General features: G+C 46.4%; 3 protein-coding genes across 3 annotated transcripts; 2 read left to right on the forward strand and 1 right to left on the reverse strand.

Annotated features, from left to right (window-relative positions):
* Positions 1-1,757: 1,757 nt before the first annotated feature.
* Positions 1,758-4,724, forward strand: UREG_06560 (uncharacterized protein; the record flags this gene model as incomplete). Its single annotated transcript, XM_002583547.1, has 3 exons — positions 1,758-2,488; positions 2,713-4,483; positions 4,542-4,724. 3 exons carry the CDS (start codon positions 1,758-1,760, stop codon positions 4,722-4,724), a joined length of 2,685 nt encoding a protein of 894 aa, XP_002583593.1.
* Positions 4,725-5,910: 1,186 nt separating this feature from the next.
* UREG_06561 (uncharacterized protein) lies at positions 5,911-8,890 on the forward strand (the record flags this gene model as incomplete). Its single annotated transcript, XM_002583548.1, has 7 exons — positions 5,911-6,102; positions 6,174-6,605; positions 6,658-7,486; positions 7,529-8,376; positions 8,428-8,489; positions 8,546-8,805; positions 8,868-8,890. The coding sequence occupies 7 exons, from the start codon at positions 5,911-5,913 to the stop codon at positions 8,888-8,890; spliced, it is 2,646 nt and encodes an 881-aa protein (XP_002583594.1).
* Positions 8,891-9,869: 979 nt separating this feature from the next.
* Positions 9,870-10,958, reverse strand: UREG_06562 (uncharacterized protein; the record flags this gene model as incomplete). Its single annotated transcript, XM_002583549.1, has 3 exons — positions 9,870-10,178; positions 10,596-10,663; positions 10,712-10,958. 3 exons carry the CDS (start codon positions 10,956-10,958, stop codon positions 9,870-9,872), a joined length of 624 nt encoding a protein of 207 aa, XP_002583595.1.
* Positions 10,959-12,995: the final 2,037 nt, after the last annotated feature.

Consider the following 12,995-nt stretch of genomic DNA (forward strand, 5'->3'; position numbering starts at 1 on the left):
TTATTGTTTCTTGAGATGTAGAGTATGTTGATCTCAGCACTTCATCTAAGAGAGTGCACATTTCACAAGCAAAATAATAATTCTCAAGTGTCAATAAAAATCATCAGACAGTGGAATCAGCTCATCAAAATTCTGTTATTAAAAATTTGAGAAAAGAAAAGTGTGCAGTTGTCACTAATGAAAAGATCATTTCAATCTTCTTGTATCTTATGTGGAGCAACAATCTGAGCATAACTGAAAGAGAATTGACTTTGCTTGATAAGAAAGAGTACATAACTTATTTCAACATGCATGCTGATTGTATAGAGTCTTTGATAGTCTTCATTGATTTAAGAAAGACAGTATATAACTATAATGATTTTTTGAATAAAATTATGAAGCAAGTATCAAAAATCAACTACAGTAAAATGCCAGATGATATAATTAAATTATTATTAAAATTTCAGAAGATTAAGAGAAAATATCAGACAATTCTGAGCTTCTTATCTGCAACATCTGCACAGTACACAAAAGTTGAATGTTAGAAATTACTGAATAAATATTTCAGTGCAGAATATATCAATATGGTAATTATCTGTAAAGAATCAGTTGAAGATGAATTCTCAAATGAGAAAGATGAATCAGCAGTGAGAATAAAAAAGAAAATTCATATAAAAATTAAAAAGCTAAAGTCATCAGCAATCAGTCAAGCAACTCTCAATCTATCTGATTTCATTTCATCATCACAATAAAGTTCTTTGACTGATCTGAATTCAAGTGATCATGTGAATGAGATGGAAGCTGCAGCTGCACTCTTAAATCTAGTTACTCAACATGATAATAATACTTATTCTCATAGTCACAAGAGATTATATAGTTGTGTGTCTTAAAGTCCATCTGCACCACAAACACATGCTCAGAAGTGATGAGCACAGCAAATGTGAGTAAAATGAAAATTTTAATATTATAATATTCATTTGCTGACTATCAATATTAGAGCTGAGAAAAATAAGAAGACAGAGAGAGTGATTGATGAAATTGTTCCACAAATGTGTCCAGTGCCAAAAATCAATATTGATGATATAATGACATGAGGTAATGAGGCTATGGAATTACTCAATGCACATTATTCAGATCTTAATATTCAATATAGACTGCAAGCACAATCTATATTGACACAGATGTGGGCTGATGAAGATGTTTTTAATCAGTAGAATCTGAATCATCTTTACCAACATGAGTGTTTGACAACAAGTGCTGAGGACAGTGTTGCTTAAAAGATGAAAATTTCAAATATATTTAAATGAAATTTGTGGTGTTGAATATTTATAATATAATTAATATCTTTCTTTTGACTTTTCAGAGATATATTGTGTGTTTTCAAGTGAATCTGGAAATCTTTTGATAGTGATATGATATTAGATGAGCCTGAGGAAGTCTTTCAGAAACTACACATGAGTGATCTGGAGAAGCCTCCTTATCATAACCACTCTATTTTGTGACAGCACTAAAGAAACAAAAAGTTTGAAATTTAGTGTTGTTAGAATTGATGTGTTGTTATGACTCATCACAATGGCAAAATTGGATTCTGCCATTTTTTTTTTGAGAATTTTTTATAAATGTGGATTGGCTGCTATGGTATGCCATAGCAGTCACTGCGGGCAGGGATCGCTGGTGCCACACACGGACCATCAGAAAATTATCGCGAGCATTTCAGCGCAGCTTTCAGATCACCAGTTCTCAGTGCATTTACTGGCTGCGAACAGACGAATCCAGTCATGTCGGGCAGACGATCGAACGTCCTTAATAACCTCAAAAATGACCCTGCGAAATCTAAATCCGGCGGTGGAAAACGCAAGCTCGGACGAGGCCTTGATGCGCTAGCTATCGCCGAACGCGAAGTACCACAAAAGCTGGGGGTTAAAAAGCATCGATTGGGCGACGAGGACGATTATGACTCCAGGCGCAAGCGTGGATATGATGAGGAGGTGGATGATGACGATGGTCCTTCGAAGAGAAGAAGAACAGAGGATTCCGGCCAGAGTGATGCCGGAAGTGATAGCGAGGGCAATGAGTGGACAGTAGGCAAGGTGGATAGCGAAAATGACAGTGAGATCGATAGCGACAACGCTTTTGGCTCGAGTGATGAGGAACGCTTCGAGGGCTACTCGTTTCGTGCTAGCTCAACGAGAAAGAATTCCCAGGCAAAACCCAAGGGTGGAAAGAGGGATTTACCTCAAAGCGAGTCGAATGACGAAGATGGTGCATCAGATGCTGAGATGGATGATGATCTTGGAGTGGATGCGGTTGATTTGGCCGCTGCCTGGGACATGAACGCTGAGGAATCGGAAGAAGAGAAACGGAAAACCGCGTCCAAAACACGAAAGCAGGCTACCCACGAAGATACAGATAGTGATGATGCGTCATCTACGGGCTCGGAAAGCGAAGAGGAGGCCGACGACGAATCTGATTTGTCTATATCCGAAGACGAGGCTACAGACAATGCGTGGTCTGTCGAAGCTTCAAAGATTCGTTCATGCTCTTGAGCCAGAGAGTACGGACAAAGAGAAGTCAGTCATAGGCCCTTCGGTCACACTCCAAGGCAGTGAACCTACAGAGTTTGGCTTGATATCAAGCCGATAACTCACCGTGGCCGATCTGTTACCTACCATTTCCGATACTCGTATGAAAGGCTCCTTGAAGCACCTTCAAGCTGAGGTCACTGAGAAGAAGGCCCAAAACCGGCGGCATTCCCGGGAAATTGGACGTCCCTCTGTCTAAACGGGAACAAGATCGCCTTGATCGGACGGCAGCGTACCAGAAGAGCAAGGAAACATTAGATAGGTGGATTGACACCGTGAAAGCTAATAGACGTGCCGAACATTTATCGTTCCCGCTTCCAGAGGTCGCCCCTTTACAAGATTCCAAAATAGTGGATTCGAAACCCAGAACTGACCTTGAATCTACAATTCAAAATATTTTGATAGAAAGTGGTCTAGCGACTTCGAACGGCAAGGATACAGAAAAGCGTATCCAAGAGTTCGAAGAATTGGAAGCCAATAAACTTTCGATTCATGATCTACAGGAACGTCGGAATGAGCTGCGGAAAGCGCGAGAGTTACTTTTCCGAGAAGAAGTACGGGCTAAGCGAATAAAAAAGATCAAAAGCAAAGCTTATCGGCGTGTACATCGAAAAGAACGCGAGAAGGTGGAGCAGCGAGAAAGGGAGGCCCTAGCTGCCGCCGGAGTAGATATGGAAGATGGAGACCGCGAACGAGCTGATCGCCTAAGGGCAGAAATGAGAATGGGTGCCAAGCACCGGGAGAGCAAATGGGCTAAGAGCGTGAAACAAACAGGTCGTGCCAACTGGGATGAGGATACACGGTCCGGCATAGCTGAGCAAGCGCGAAGAAAAGAAGAGCTCCAGAGGAGGATAGAAGGAAAACGGGTGGAAAATGAGGATTACTTGGGCTCGTCGAGCTCAGAGTCAGAGGAAGACGATGTTGATCCGTTTGACAACGAGATTGGTTCAGAAGACGAGGCTCAGATGCTCAGGCGAAAATTGGGCAAACTGGCCCCGCGAAGTACAGAAGAAGAAGAGCTCGCAGGGCCACATGCCAAATTGCTTTCGATGAAGTTCATGCAGAACGCCGAGGCCTCCCGCAAGGCTGCCAATGAAGCGGAAATCAAGAAGCTCGATCGTGAACTTGCTGGCGAGGAGTCGGCGTCGGAAATTGGCGACGAGGAGGCTGGTCGTCAGCGCTTCGGCAAGGATGATACCAAACCCTCTGACAAACATAGGCCAATTGCACCTCGACAAGAATTTGAAGAACCTGACTCTGAGAACGAAAATTCGAATCTAATTGAAGCCGATGAAATTGATATCCGTGTCAACGGCACAACGGACAAAAAGTCCAAACAGCCAAGACAGCCTTCTTCACGCCGCAACGGGATTGCGGTGCCGTCAGAACCCACGAACAAAGAGGACGACGTCAATCCTTGGCTAACAGAAGGAACGAAACAGTCGCGAAAGAAGAAAAATGTTGTAGATAGAACCATGGATATTACATTGATTGATAACACGGCTCAGGCTCCGGCTGCTGAAACGGACAACCGTCAGAAGAAGAGTGTATCCGGCCGAAAAGGTGCCAGCCAACCACGCCAAAATTTCCGTGAATCTGGTGACCATTCTTCCGATGACGACGATTCACACGTGCCTGTATTACTTCAAAACGAGGAGCTAGTGAAGAGAGCTTTTGCCGGCGACGAAGTGTTGGAAGCGTTTACTAAGGAGAAGCATGAAACCATCGCGGACGAGGATGACAAGGTAGTTGAAGACACTCTCCCTGGATGGGGCAGCTGGACGGGCTCGGGACTTACCAAGAAAGAGAAGAAAGAGGCCAGAGCCCAGAGGAGCTTCAAGACTGTGGAGGGTATTAAGCCAAGCAAGAGAAAGGACGCGAAATTGGATCGAGTGATCATCAACGAAAAGCGCGTCAGGAAGGTGTGTAGAATCCCGCGACTGCTTCCAGGCTCTCAGATGCTAATTTGTTTTTGTTCAGAATACAAAATACCTTGCTTCTCAGCTTCCTCATCCCTTCGAGTCAAGGCAGCAGTACGAGCGATCTCTTCGGCTACCAATAGGTCCGGAATGGACGACCAAGGAGGTTTTCCAAAAGAGCACTCAGCCTCGCATAATGGTGAAGCAAGGCGTTATCAAGCCAATTCAAAGACCCCAACTGTAAATAGATCTGCTGGTATACTATTTTGATAATGGCATTCTTTGGGGTGCAATTGGTTTAGCCACCACGGAAGTTAACTGCTTTCGCACGAAAAACTGAGCCCCTTGGATGATTGAGGCGGCTGATAGGGACGGGCTGTTTGATGCTCGGACTCGTGGCTGGCGTTTGAGCAACCGCACTCCCGATGGAAACGTCCTTTGGTGTAGGGCCTAGGCCAGATGATGATATCAGATGATGGAGGAAAAGGAATGCGACGGGCTGGGGATTCTGATCCCAGCGAGAGCACGGCTGCTGTCGATCCTTTTATATCACGTGGAGCACTGGTTGAGTCCCGTTGTATCAACTCGTGGATCATCTGCATTCGACGATATCCTCGAGACACACTCTGTATGCTCACCCTGAACTGTGACCGACTTGAATGCGTAGCTATTTGCCTTTTCTTGTGGTTCAAAAGATGACGCGCTCAACATCAGCCCGTTGGCCAAAAGGGTGGAGACCTAGGGCTACAATCGTCAGCTGCGGATTCCATTCTTCGCAATCTCTGGCATTTCTCTCGTCCAAACATACCAGGAGTAAATCATCCAGCGGCATGATTCCATGCGGCAATATCACAATCTACACACCAGCCATTCCAACCTTTAGCCAAGAGCACTGGGGACTTGCTATATAGACCGCGAGGACCGGCATCTGCACCGAAGATCTTTCCATCCTCCAACGACGGTGTTACAATCTCGAGTACATCACAAGGCCAAAAACCCCAAAGCAGATTTGCAGATTTCTCGAATAGGTAAGCATTCCTGAATCTCAATGGGTCCTCTATCATGCGTGAGCATGTTGGGCGTGTTCATCTGAATCTCTTCCGCTTTCTTTCCTTGATACTTTACCTGTTCTTGCAATTCATCTGCAAATATGAAGGGGCGTCGCGTGTGGTGCTTGCCCACGCATCGCGGCATCCCGTCTGCTGGCCCAGTCATCGAGCAGCTTCCAATGCTCTCTTCGACCGGGAGCTGACGTGGATTCGCTGCTCTGCGTGGTTTAAAGAGAAAGCAGCACTCGCTTTGCCCTAATGGAGTGACGGCCTTTTCAGCCTCCTTCCTGTTTGAAAATCCCCCCCTCTCTGTTTGATCAATATTCGTTGTTCTGTTGGTCTTTCGGTTGCCGTGTATCTGAGCTTTGAGCCGTGCGAAAGATGGTCCGGCGTGTTAAGATATGGCTCACAGAGGCTGTGCTGATATCCTCTGGGATACTCACCAGTGTTCAATCCCGCCCCTTTCCTCTGAGTTCGGATAACCCCGAGGCGCCGTCAAGGGGCATCTTTCGTGCCCAAGCGGCCGGGAATTGGGCCAACTACATTCCACCATCTGATCTAGGTGGTCCCGAGGTAAATGTTAACACGAAATCTATATTCACTCCCTCTGTTATAGGCATCCCGATTGCTGATGGTAATAGCAGTTTTCCGATTCAAAGCGATCACAGAGCAAGCTTCCAAGCATTGTACCGCCTCAAACAACAGCTGTTCAAAGTTTGGGCGAACCAGCCCCGGTGCAGCTTGACCAGTTAGCTAAGAACGTTGGAGTCAGTTTAAGCAGCACAAAGACCGAGCCAGCATCTCGTTATCGCTACCCGCCGACACCTGTAGCGCAACCTGCTGCGTTTACAGCTCAAGCCCCCTTCAATCTCAAGAGTTCTTCCATCAGGAGTGCAACAGCACCCATTGCTTCGTCAGGCACATTTGCACCACCGACTAAATCAGAAATAATCCCCACTTCATCGGCAATGGCATCGGCCATGGCTTCGCAGGATGCCTTCTTGCCTGTTTCGAGGGATCAAATACCATCCAATATTCCGAAAAGAGGAGGCCATCCCGTTCCAAAGAATCACATTGTAAGGTCTTAGGCTCGATTAGTTTATTAGAATGGCGGGTTAACAAATTTAGGTGAATGTTCCTGGGCCTATGTCGACAAACAAGTTCTATGCCAACTTCTTTTTGAATGGCCAACAGAATTATTCCTACGCCCACCCTTATTCAGTTGGGTGGTCTAAAGGTATAGACCCTACGAAAAGCTTCGGTTTAGCTGTATCCCATGTCGACGCGCATCAAAGGGTGTTGGGTGAAAGAAGCAACAACATTCCCGGGAACCCCGCAAGGTATTACATCAATCCTGTTGGAATTCAGTCCATCATTTTATCTGCCACTGAGTTTGGAAACTCTACCTCTCTGAGCGTTTCGGATGCACAGGCCTTCTCTACAGATGTTATTCTCAGGCCTCAACAAAATGCGAATGCGAGCATAACTTTTCCACTCGTCCAGGGAATGGGATTTGTGACCGGGGTATACGATAATTTACGACCTTTGATTCAGTCACAGGTAGCCTTTCGGCAGGTAAACCTCGCAGCTAGCCCCAAAAATGGTGTGTTCAAGTACACGACCACCCTTGAAAATAGTACAAATTGGCTTGTGTACGTCACTCCTACGAATGGAGTTGATCCAAAACTGGAGCTCGTTTCCAACAGCACACTTCGAGGTCAACCGGGTTTTAAAGGGGCGATTCAAGTCGCGAGGAATCCCGGGAATGCAGAAAGTATATATGATCGAGCGGCCGGTGCCTATCCAACAAAGGTGAATATCGCTGGCTCTGTTTCAGGACAAAGCGGAACTTACCGATTTGCGTGGACCAAAGCCGGAAAATTTGCGAACAGCACGCAGTTGCTGATGTTTGCGCTGCCGCACCACGTTGCCTCTTTTGACAGTGCTTCAAAGCAACGTATGACTGATCTGAAATTGCAGACGACAACTAAGGGACTAGCCACAGCATGCGTTGGGGATTCATGGACAATGGTGGAGCCAAACCTGCCCATCAACATGGGTTTCGAGCCCTGGCAGCCAGGGATGTCGGGAAAGCCTTCCTTGTCTTCAGCCGCAAAACAGGCTATCAAGGCAGTAGCACCGTCTGAGCTATCCCAAGATATGAATGCCCAAACAAATTTGGACAGCATGTATTTTAGTGGAAAAGCCTTGGGAAAATTTGCGGGGGTAGTATATACCGTGCACGAGATGCTACAAGACCCCGGCATGGCTTCAACGGCATTGAAAACGCTCAAGGAATGTTTTGCCAGGTTCGTGGAAAATAAACAGAAACACCCGCTTGTCTATGACACAGTTTGGAAAGGCGTTGTTTCTTCTGGAGCCTATACCACTGGGGATATATATCTGGATTTTGGGAACACTCTATACAATGACCACCATTTCCACTACGGATACTTTATCCTAGCAGCCGCGATAATTGGAAAACTCGATCAATCTTGGCTGGCTGCGAATAAAGCATGGGTTAATATGCTGGTACGCGATGCGGCCAATCCTGTTGCTGACGATCTGTTCCCCTTCTCAAGAGGTTTTGATTGGTATAATGGACATTCATGGGCCAAAGGACTATTTGCTTCCATTGACGGCAAAGATCAAGAGTCCACGTCCGAGGATACGATGTTTGCATATGCTCTTAAGATGTGGGGTAAGACCAGCGGAGATGCCAGCATGGAGGCTCGTGGAAACTTGATGCTGGGGATCCTTTCAAGGTCACTCGACAACTACTTTTTGATGCGCAACAACAATACCAATCAACCAAAGGAATTTATTCGAAATAAAGTGACTGGAATTGTTAGTGAAAACCCCCAGAATCGAATCTTTAGTTACTAACTCTATTTGAAGCTTTTTGAGAACAAATGTGATCATGCTACGTACTTTGGAACGAACCTAGAGTATATCCAAGGGTGAGCATTCAGCGGCTGTCTATTTAGAAGACACGTACTAATTACCACTGCTTTAGCATCCATATGCTCCCACTCCTCCCTGCATCCGCTTATGCTCGACGTAAAGATTTCGTGAGGGAAGAATGGGATGCAATGTTTGCTTCCAATGCAACAAAGCCAGCATCAACTGTGGATGGCGGATGGAGAGGCGTACTCTATGCGAATTTGGCGATTATAGATCCTGGAGCCTCTTGGAACTTTTTTGCTCAGAACAACTTCAACATGAGCTGGATCGACGGTGGTGCAAGCCGAACATGGTACCTTGCATATGCGGCCTGTGAGTAAATTCAATATTAAATTGAGAGGCGTCCGCTTTTCTTGTGACTAACATACTTGTAGGCCTTGGTGGAGGGCCCAAATAAGCCCCTTTTATTTGGGTCCGTGAGGCAGGCGAGGGTGTATTGTTGATAGAAACATCCCCTGCATTTATTTACTTTATCAACCCCGGAAACCAAAGGAAGCCTGCCGGAACGGAGAGATTTTCGGGTTATTAGAATTCATTTTGCACATATTAGATATCTCGGATACATATTTTACGGCCTTTTCATCTTTTGTCGCACCGATTTTATATTTACCATGCAGAACTGCTGGCGAGTTTTTATTTCCAATTTGTATGTACATACTCCGTACATTCTCGAGTTATCTCGGTTTGTCCTCTTGTATTTTAAGCATGGGCTCTAAACTAGACTAGTTACAAATGAGAGTCAAAGATATCATTTCGAGCAGTTCTATTTTGAGACCAAGATTCCAAATCGAGACTGGCCCGTCGACTTTCTCTAGTAAGGAGTGAATCATGTCATTGATACAAGCTCCCTGGCCGTCTGTGGATGTGACACGGAATCATTTTACCCATATGCTTGGCACATTCTTACTGCTTTAGCTCGCTAGGAAAAAAATTCAACCCTCGACTAATCTGTTTTATATTCAGAAGAAGGGACATTCGCAAGCGGCACGACTCTGGATGGTTCGCCATGGTTGCACTGTTTGTCTCCCATGAGTGCAAACAGGCACAACAAACAGAGTGGGGAACGCAATGCTTGGCCTAAGCTTATTTTAAGGTCCCCTCCCAGCCCAACCGGGCCAACCCCAACGACACCTCTTGCAATTGCGCTTTGGGAGTCTTCCGCTGGGAAGAAGAAGCGAAAAGGTCTAGACACGAGTGGAATTTCAAGGATAACCAACGCAACCAGACAGCTGTCTTGACAATCAATCGATTTTGGCGAAGTTGCAGCAGTTCTGCTGACGATGATTGGCAATGCCTTGCATTGGCCGTTTTGGCGGGTGGCAAGGCTGGAGAACGAACAAATTGAGTGCAAGCCGAAACGGGCGGAGAGGAAAAGTCTACGAAATCCAGAACCTGGGCAATGGGCTCGAGAACGAGCGGCTGCTCCCGCTCGCTTTCCAGAAGCGAGGAGCGGAGAGTTTTGTTTTACATTTCATTTTGAGGGCTGCAATGCTGAAGCGATTTGGCATTCGGCGATGATTAGGAAATGAAACGTTCTTCCCGGGTGTAATCGCTACGGGTCGATTGGTACCTACTTCTCCTCCCGCCTTCGGTTCAACAGCGCCTTGAGGCTTGGTACGCCTATTACCCAGGGTTACAACTCGAGCTATTAACGGGAGATAGAAGTTGACCTTTGAAGGTGGGCCCTTCAGACAATCAGAAAAGCCTTAAACAATATACTCAACGCAATAATGGCCTCTTGCCAGGTCTTAATTAAAATTAACTGCCCCCAGGAACAAATGACGCTGACGCCATAGGGCTGCTTAAAGGAATGTATCACCGAAATCAAGGGAGTTTCGAACAGAATGTGCCAAAGTGTTAACCCGAGATTCAACCAAGCCAGAATTGAAAGGTGCCAGACGAGAACATATCACTGCAGGGTATGTACTCTCTCCCCCAACGCATCTACCGGTAAGGACATGTGATGCGATAGGTTCGAATCGATGTTTCTAAAGCTTGATGTTGATGTTGATAGGCATGTTGAAATCAATATCACCGATGCACATTTGGAACTAAAATTGCCGTTTAGCGGATGCATAAATCATATCATTTGGTCGACTTACTCCGAAGTTGTTGTTACAGCAGATGACTTTCTGCTGGCAGTTGACAGTGGATTTCACACAATTATGCTCTTTGCGATGTTAGATGCAACAAGTCAAAGACGAAGTAAGAGACTCACTTCCAGAATCGGTACTACAACAATATGGCTCGCCGGTGGAACACGAATTAACTTGCTGAGTAGGGCAATTCTTGGGTGGGAAGAGTCCCTTCAGAAAAGGATCTCTTTCGGCCAAGTCATTTCCAGGCTCGGGGACAGGGCCTGGCCCTGGGTCAGGTACAGGCTGAGCTTCCGCAAGAGGTACAGCAAGCCCTTGGGAGATGAAGAAAACAACGGAGAAGATGATGGAGCTGCTGAAGAACTTCATTTTGACGATACTCTTGCAGGACGATTTGAAAAATGAAGAGGTCGAGCAGGACAAACTCGCTAACAGGAAAGCGGTCAATTTAAAGCAATGCGACAAAAAGTTAGCGTTAGCCGAGTTGATGTATGTTTTGCTGATTCGTGCCACATGCTCGATGCCGGTGAGAGCCCAAAGATTGGAATTCTTGAGGTGCGGGAATGAGACACGAGTCAACCTCTGGCTAAAGTCTGGCCCAGTCGAGGGGACGCGGGAATTCCATACTCCCGGAAGAAAAAGCTCCCCAGTTTTCAAGCTCTCACCGCTGGCCTCACTGGGAGCGTATGAACTAGTTAGTTCTCTGCGCATGGCATCACACTGGCACATCCTGGAATCCCCGTGGGGTAGTTTTGTCACTGGAATGGACTCTTCGCGAGATCATGCCTTTGAGGCTTTGCCTTCATCGCTTCTCCTGCAGTGATGCCAAGCTTGGAAACGCAGAAGCCGGGTTTTGTTTTTGGATGTTTGATTGGTGGCCTTATGCCGGAAATGGGCAGGGCTGGACTCGGCCCAGGAACTGCAGATGTGATTCGGCCAACGTATCATATCGTGCAGGCTTTTTCGCCTAAATCTCCTATTCCTGTTCCTGTCCTTTTTCATCCCCTTTAAAGCTTACTTGAAATACCGCTTGAGCTAATTATCATAGGTTTCGTTTGCTCTGTTGTGGAAGTCTGGACCGCTTCTCTTCCATGTGGCGTTCAGCGGTGTCAAGCTGCTTTGATTGGTTGAACAAAGCAACGAGGTTTTGACGCGAGGATTGACATCGTCACTAAGAAGCTGTTGAAAGCTTGACGACTACCTTATCACTGCAGGTGGTCCTTGTGGAAGGAGGGACGGAGTAAACGATCGGGGTTTTCCGAATCCCATATCTCAACATGCACTGACTCCAACTCGTGATATATGCATGGCACCGGAAAATCTGTTTTCGGTTCCAAATCACAATTGCTATGAACCCGGAGCCTGGGCCATGGAGTAATCGAGTCAATGTACCCTCAAGATATCGCAAGCTCGTGAAACGAAACTAGCCTAAGGGTACGAACTTGCACCAGAATTTGGGCCCAAACGATTCTACAAAATGTTATCGGCCAGTTAGCTGGATTGTTAACCTTCACCCATGGGATTATTCCTTTCCTGCCCCGCAATCTTACTTGATATCCTGGACGCTTATATTTTTAGATTACAGTGTCAGCATTGGACCTGATGGGAACGTAATTGGTGCTGATTTGTGGTTTTAGGCGAATTTGGAGCTGATGAGGTCGGGGCATAGGGCTGGCCCCCAACGCCCGGTTGAGCCTCAAAAGCTTTAGATGGTGTTGGAGGATGCGGGTTGTAACAACGCACCTCTTCAGCATGCTGGGTATCTACAGACTACGAATATACCACGAATAAACGTCTTTTTCTGGACAACACCGCAACTTGCGATGTTAACTTCCAGGGACAAAACGCCAAAGGCACCAGCTCATTGCGAAATCCGTTAATTGGATGGCCTCCAAGCCTTGCCCGTTTGTTCACCGTTGCTCTTCTCAGGTTTTACCGAATGATATTGGACCTAAGATCTCGGAAGAAGCTCCAGACTTCAAAGGACTTCAGCTCGATCCAGCCTCCCAAAGCCATGTCTCAAAACAGGGGTTACGTGAACCATTGAGTCGGCGGTTTTTGAGCATGTTGTCAATGCAATATTCAAACTATGACTGCAGGTTCGCTAAAGAAAGGGGACAACAGGTCTCGTCGCCGCCACAAGACTGCGCTGCGCTGTTGATATGGGATATACGTGGATGCCGTGTTTGCCTTGAGCGAGTTATCGACCATTCCGGACTCATGGGAGAAGCATAGCCGGGCCTCGCGAGTGAAATCCCCTCGAAGGGAGATTAGATCTCACAGCTTCTTGGTCAGACTTACACCTGGAGATCCGGGTGGTCTAGAGAAACATTAAGGGCCCCTTCCCACCCACCCAGATGTCCCTTTCCTTTACTGCTCATCACTGAGCAGCCCGATCAATCTTCA

The sequence above is a fragment of the Uncinocarpus reesii genome, genomic scaffold (assembly GCF_000003515.1).
Source record: "Uncinocarpus reesii 1704 scaffold_4 genomic scaffold, whole genome shotgun sequence".
Classification (NCBI taxonomy): Eukaryota; Fungi; Ascomycota; class Eurotiomycetes; order Onygenales; family Onygenaceae; genus Uncinocarpus; species Uncinocarpus reesii.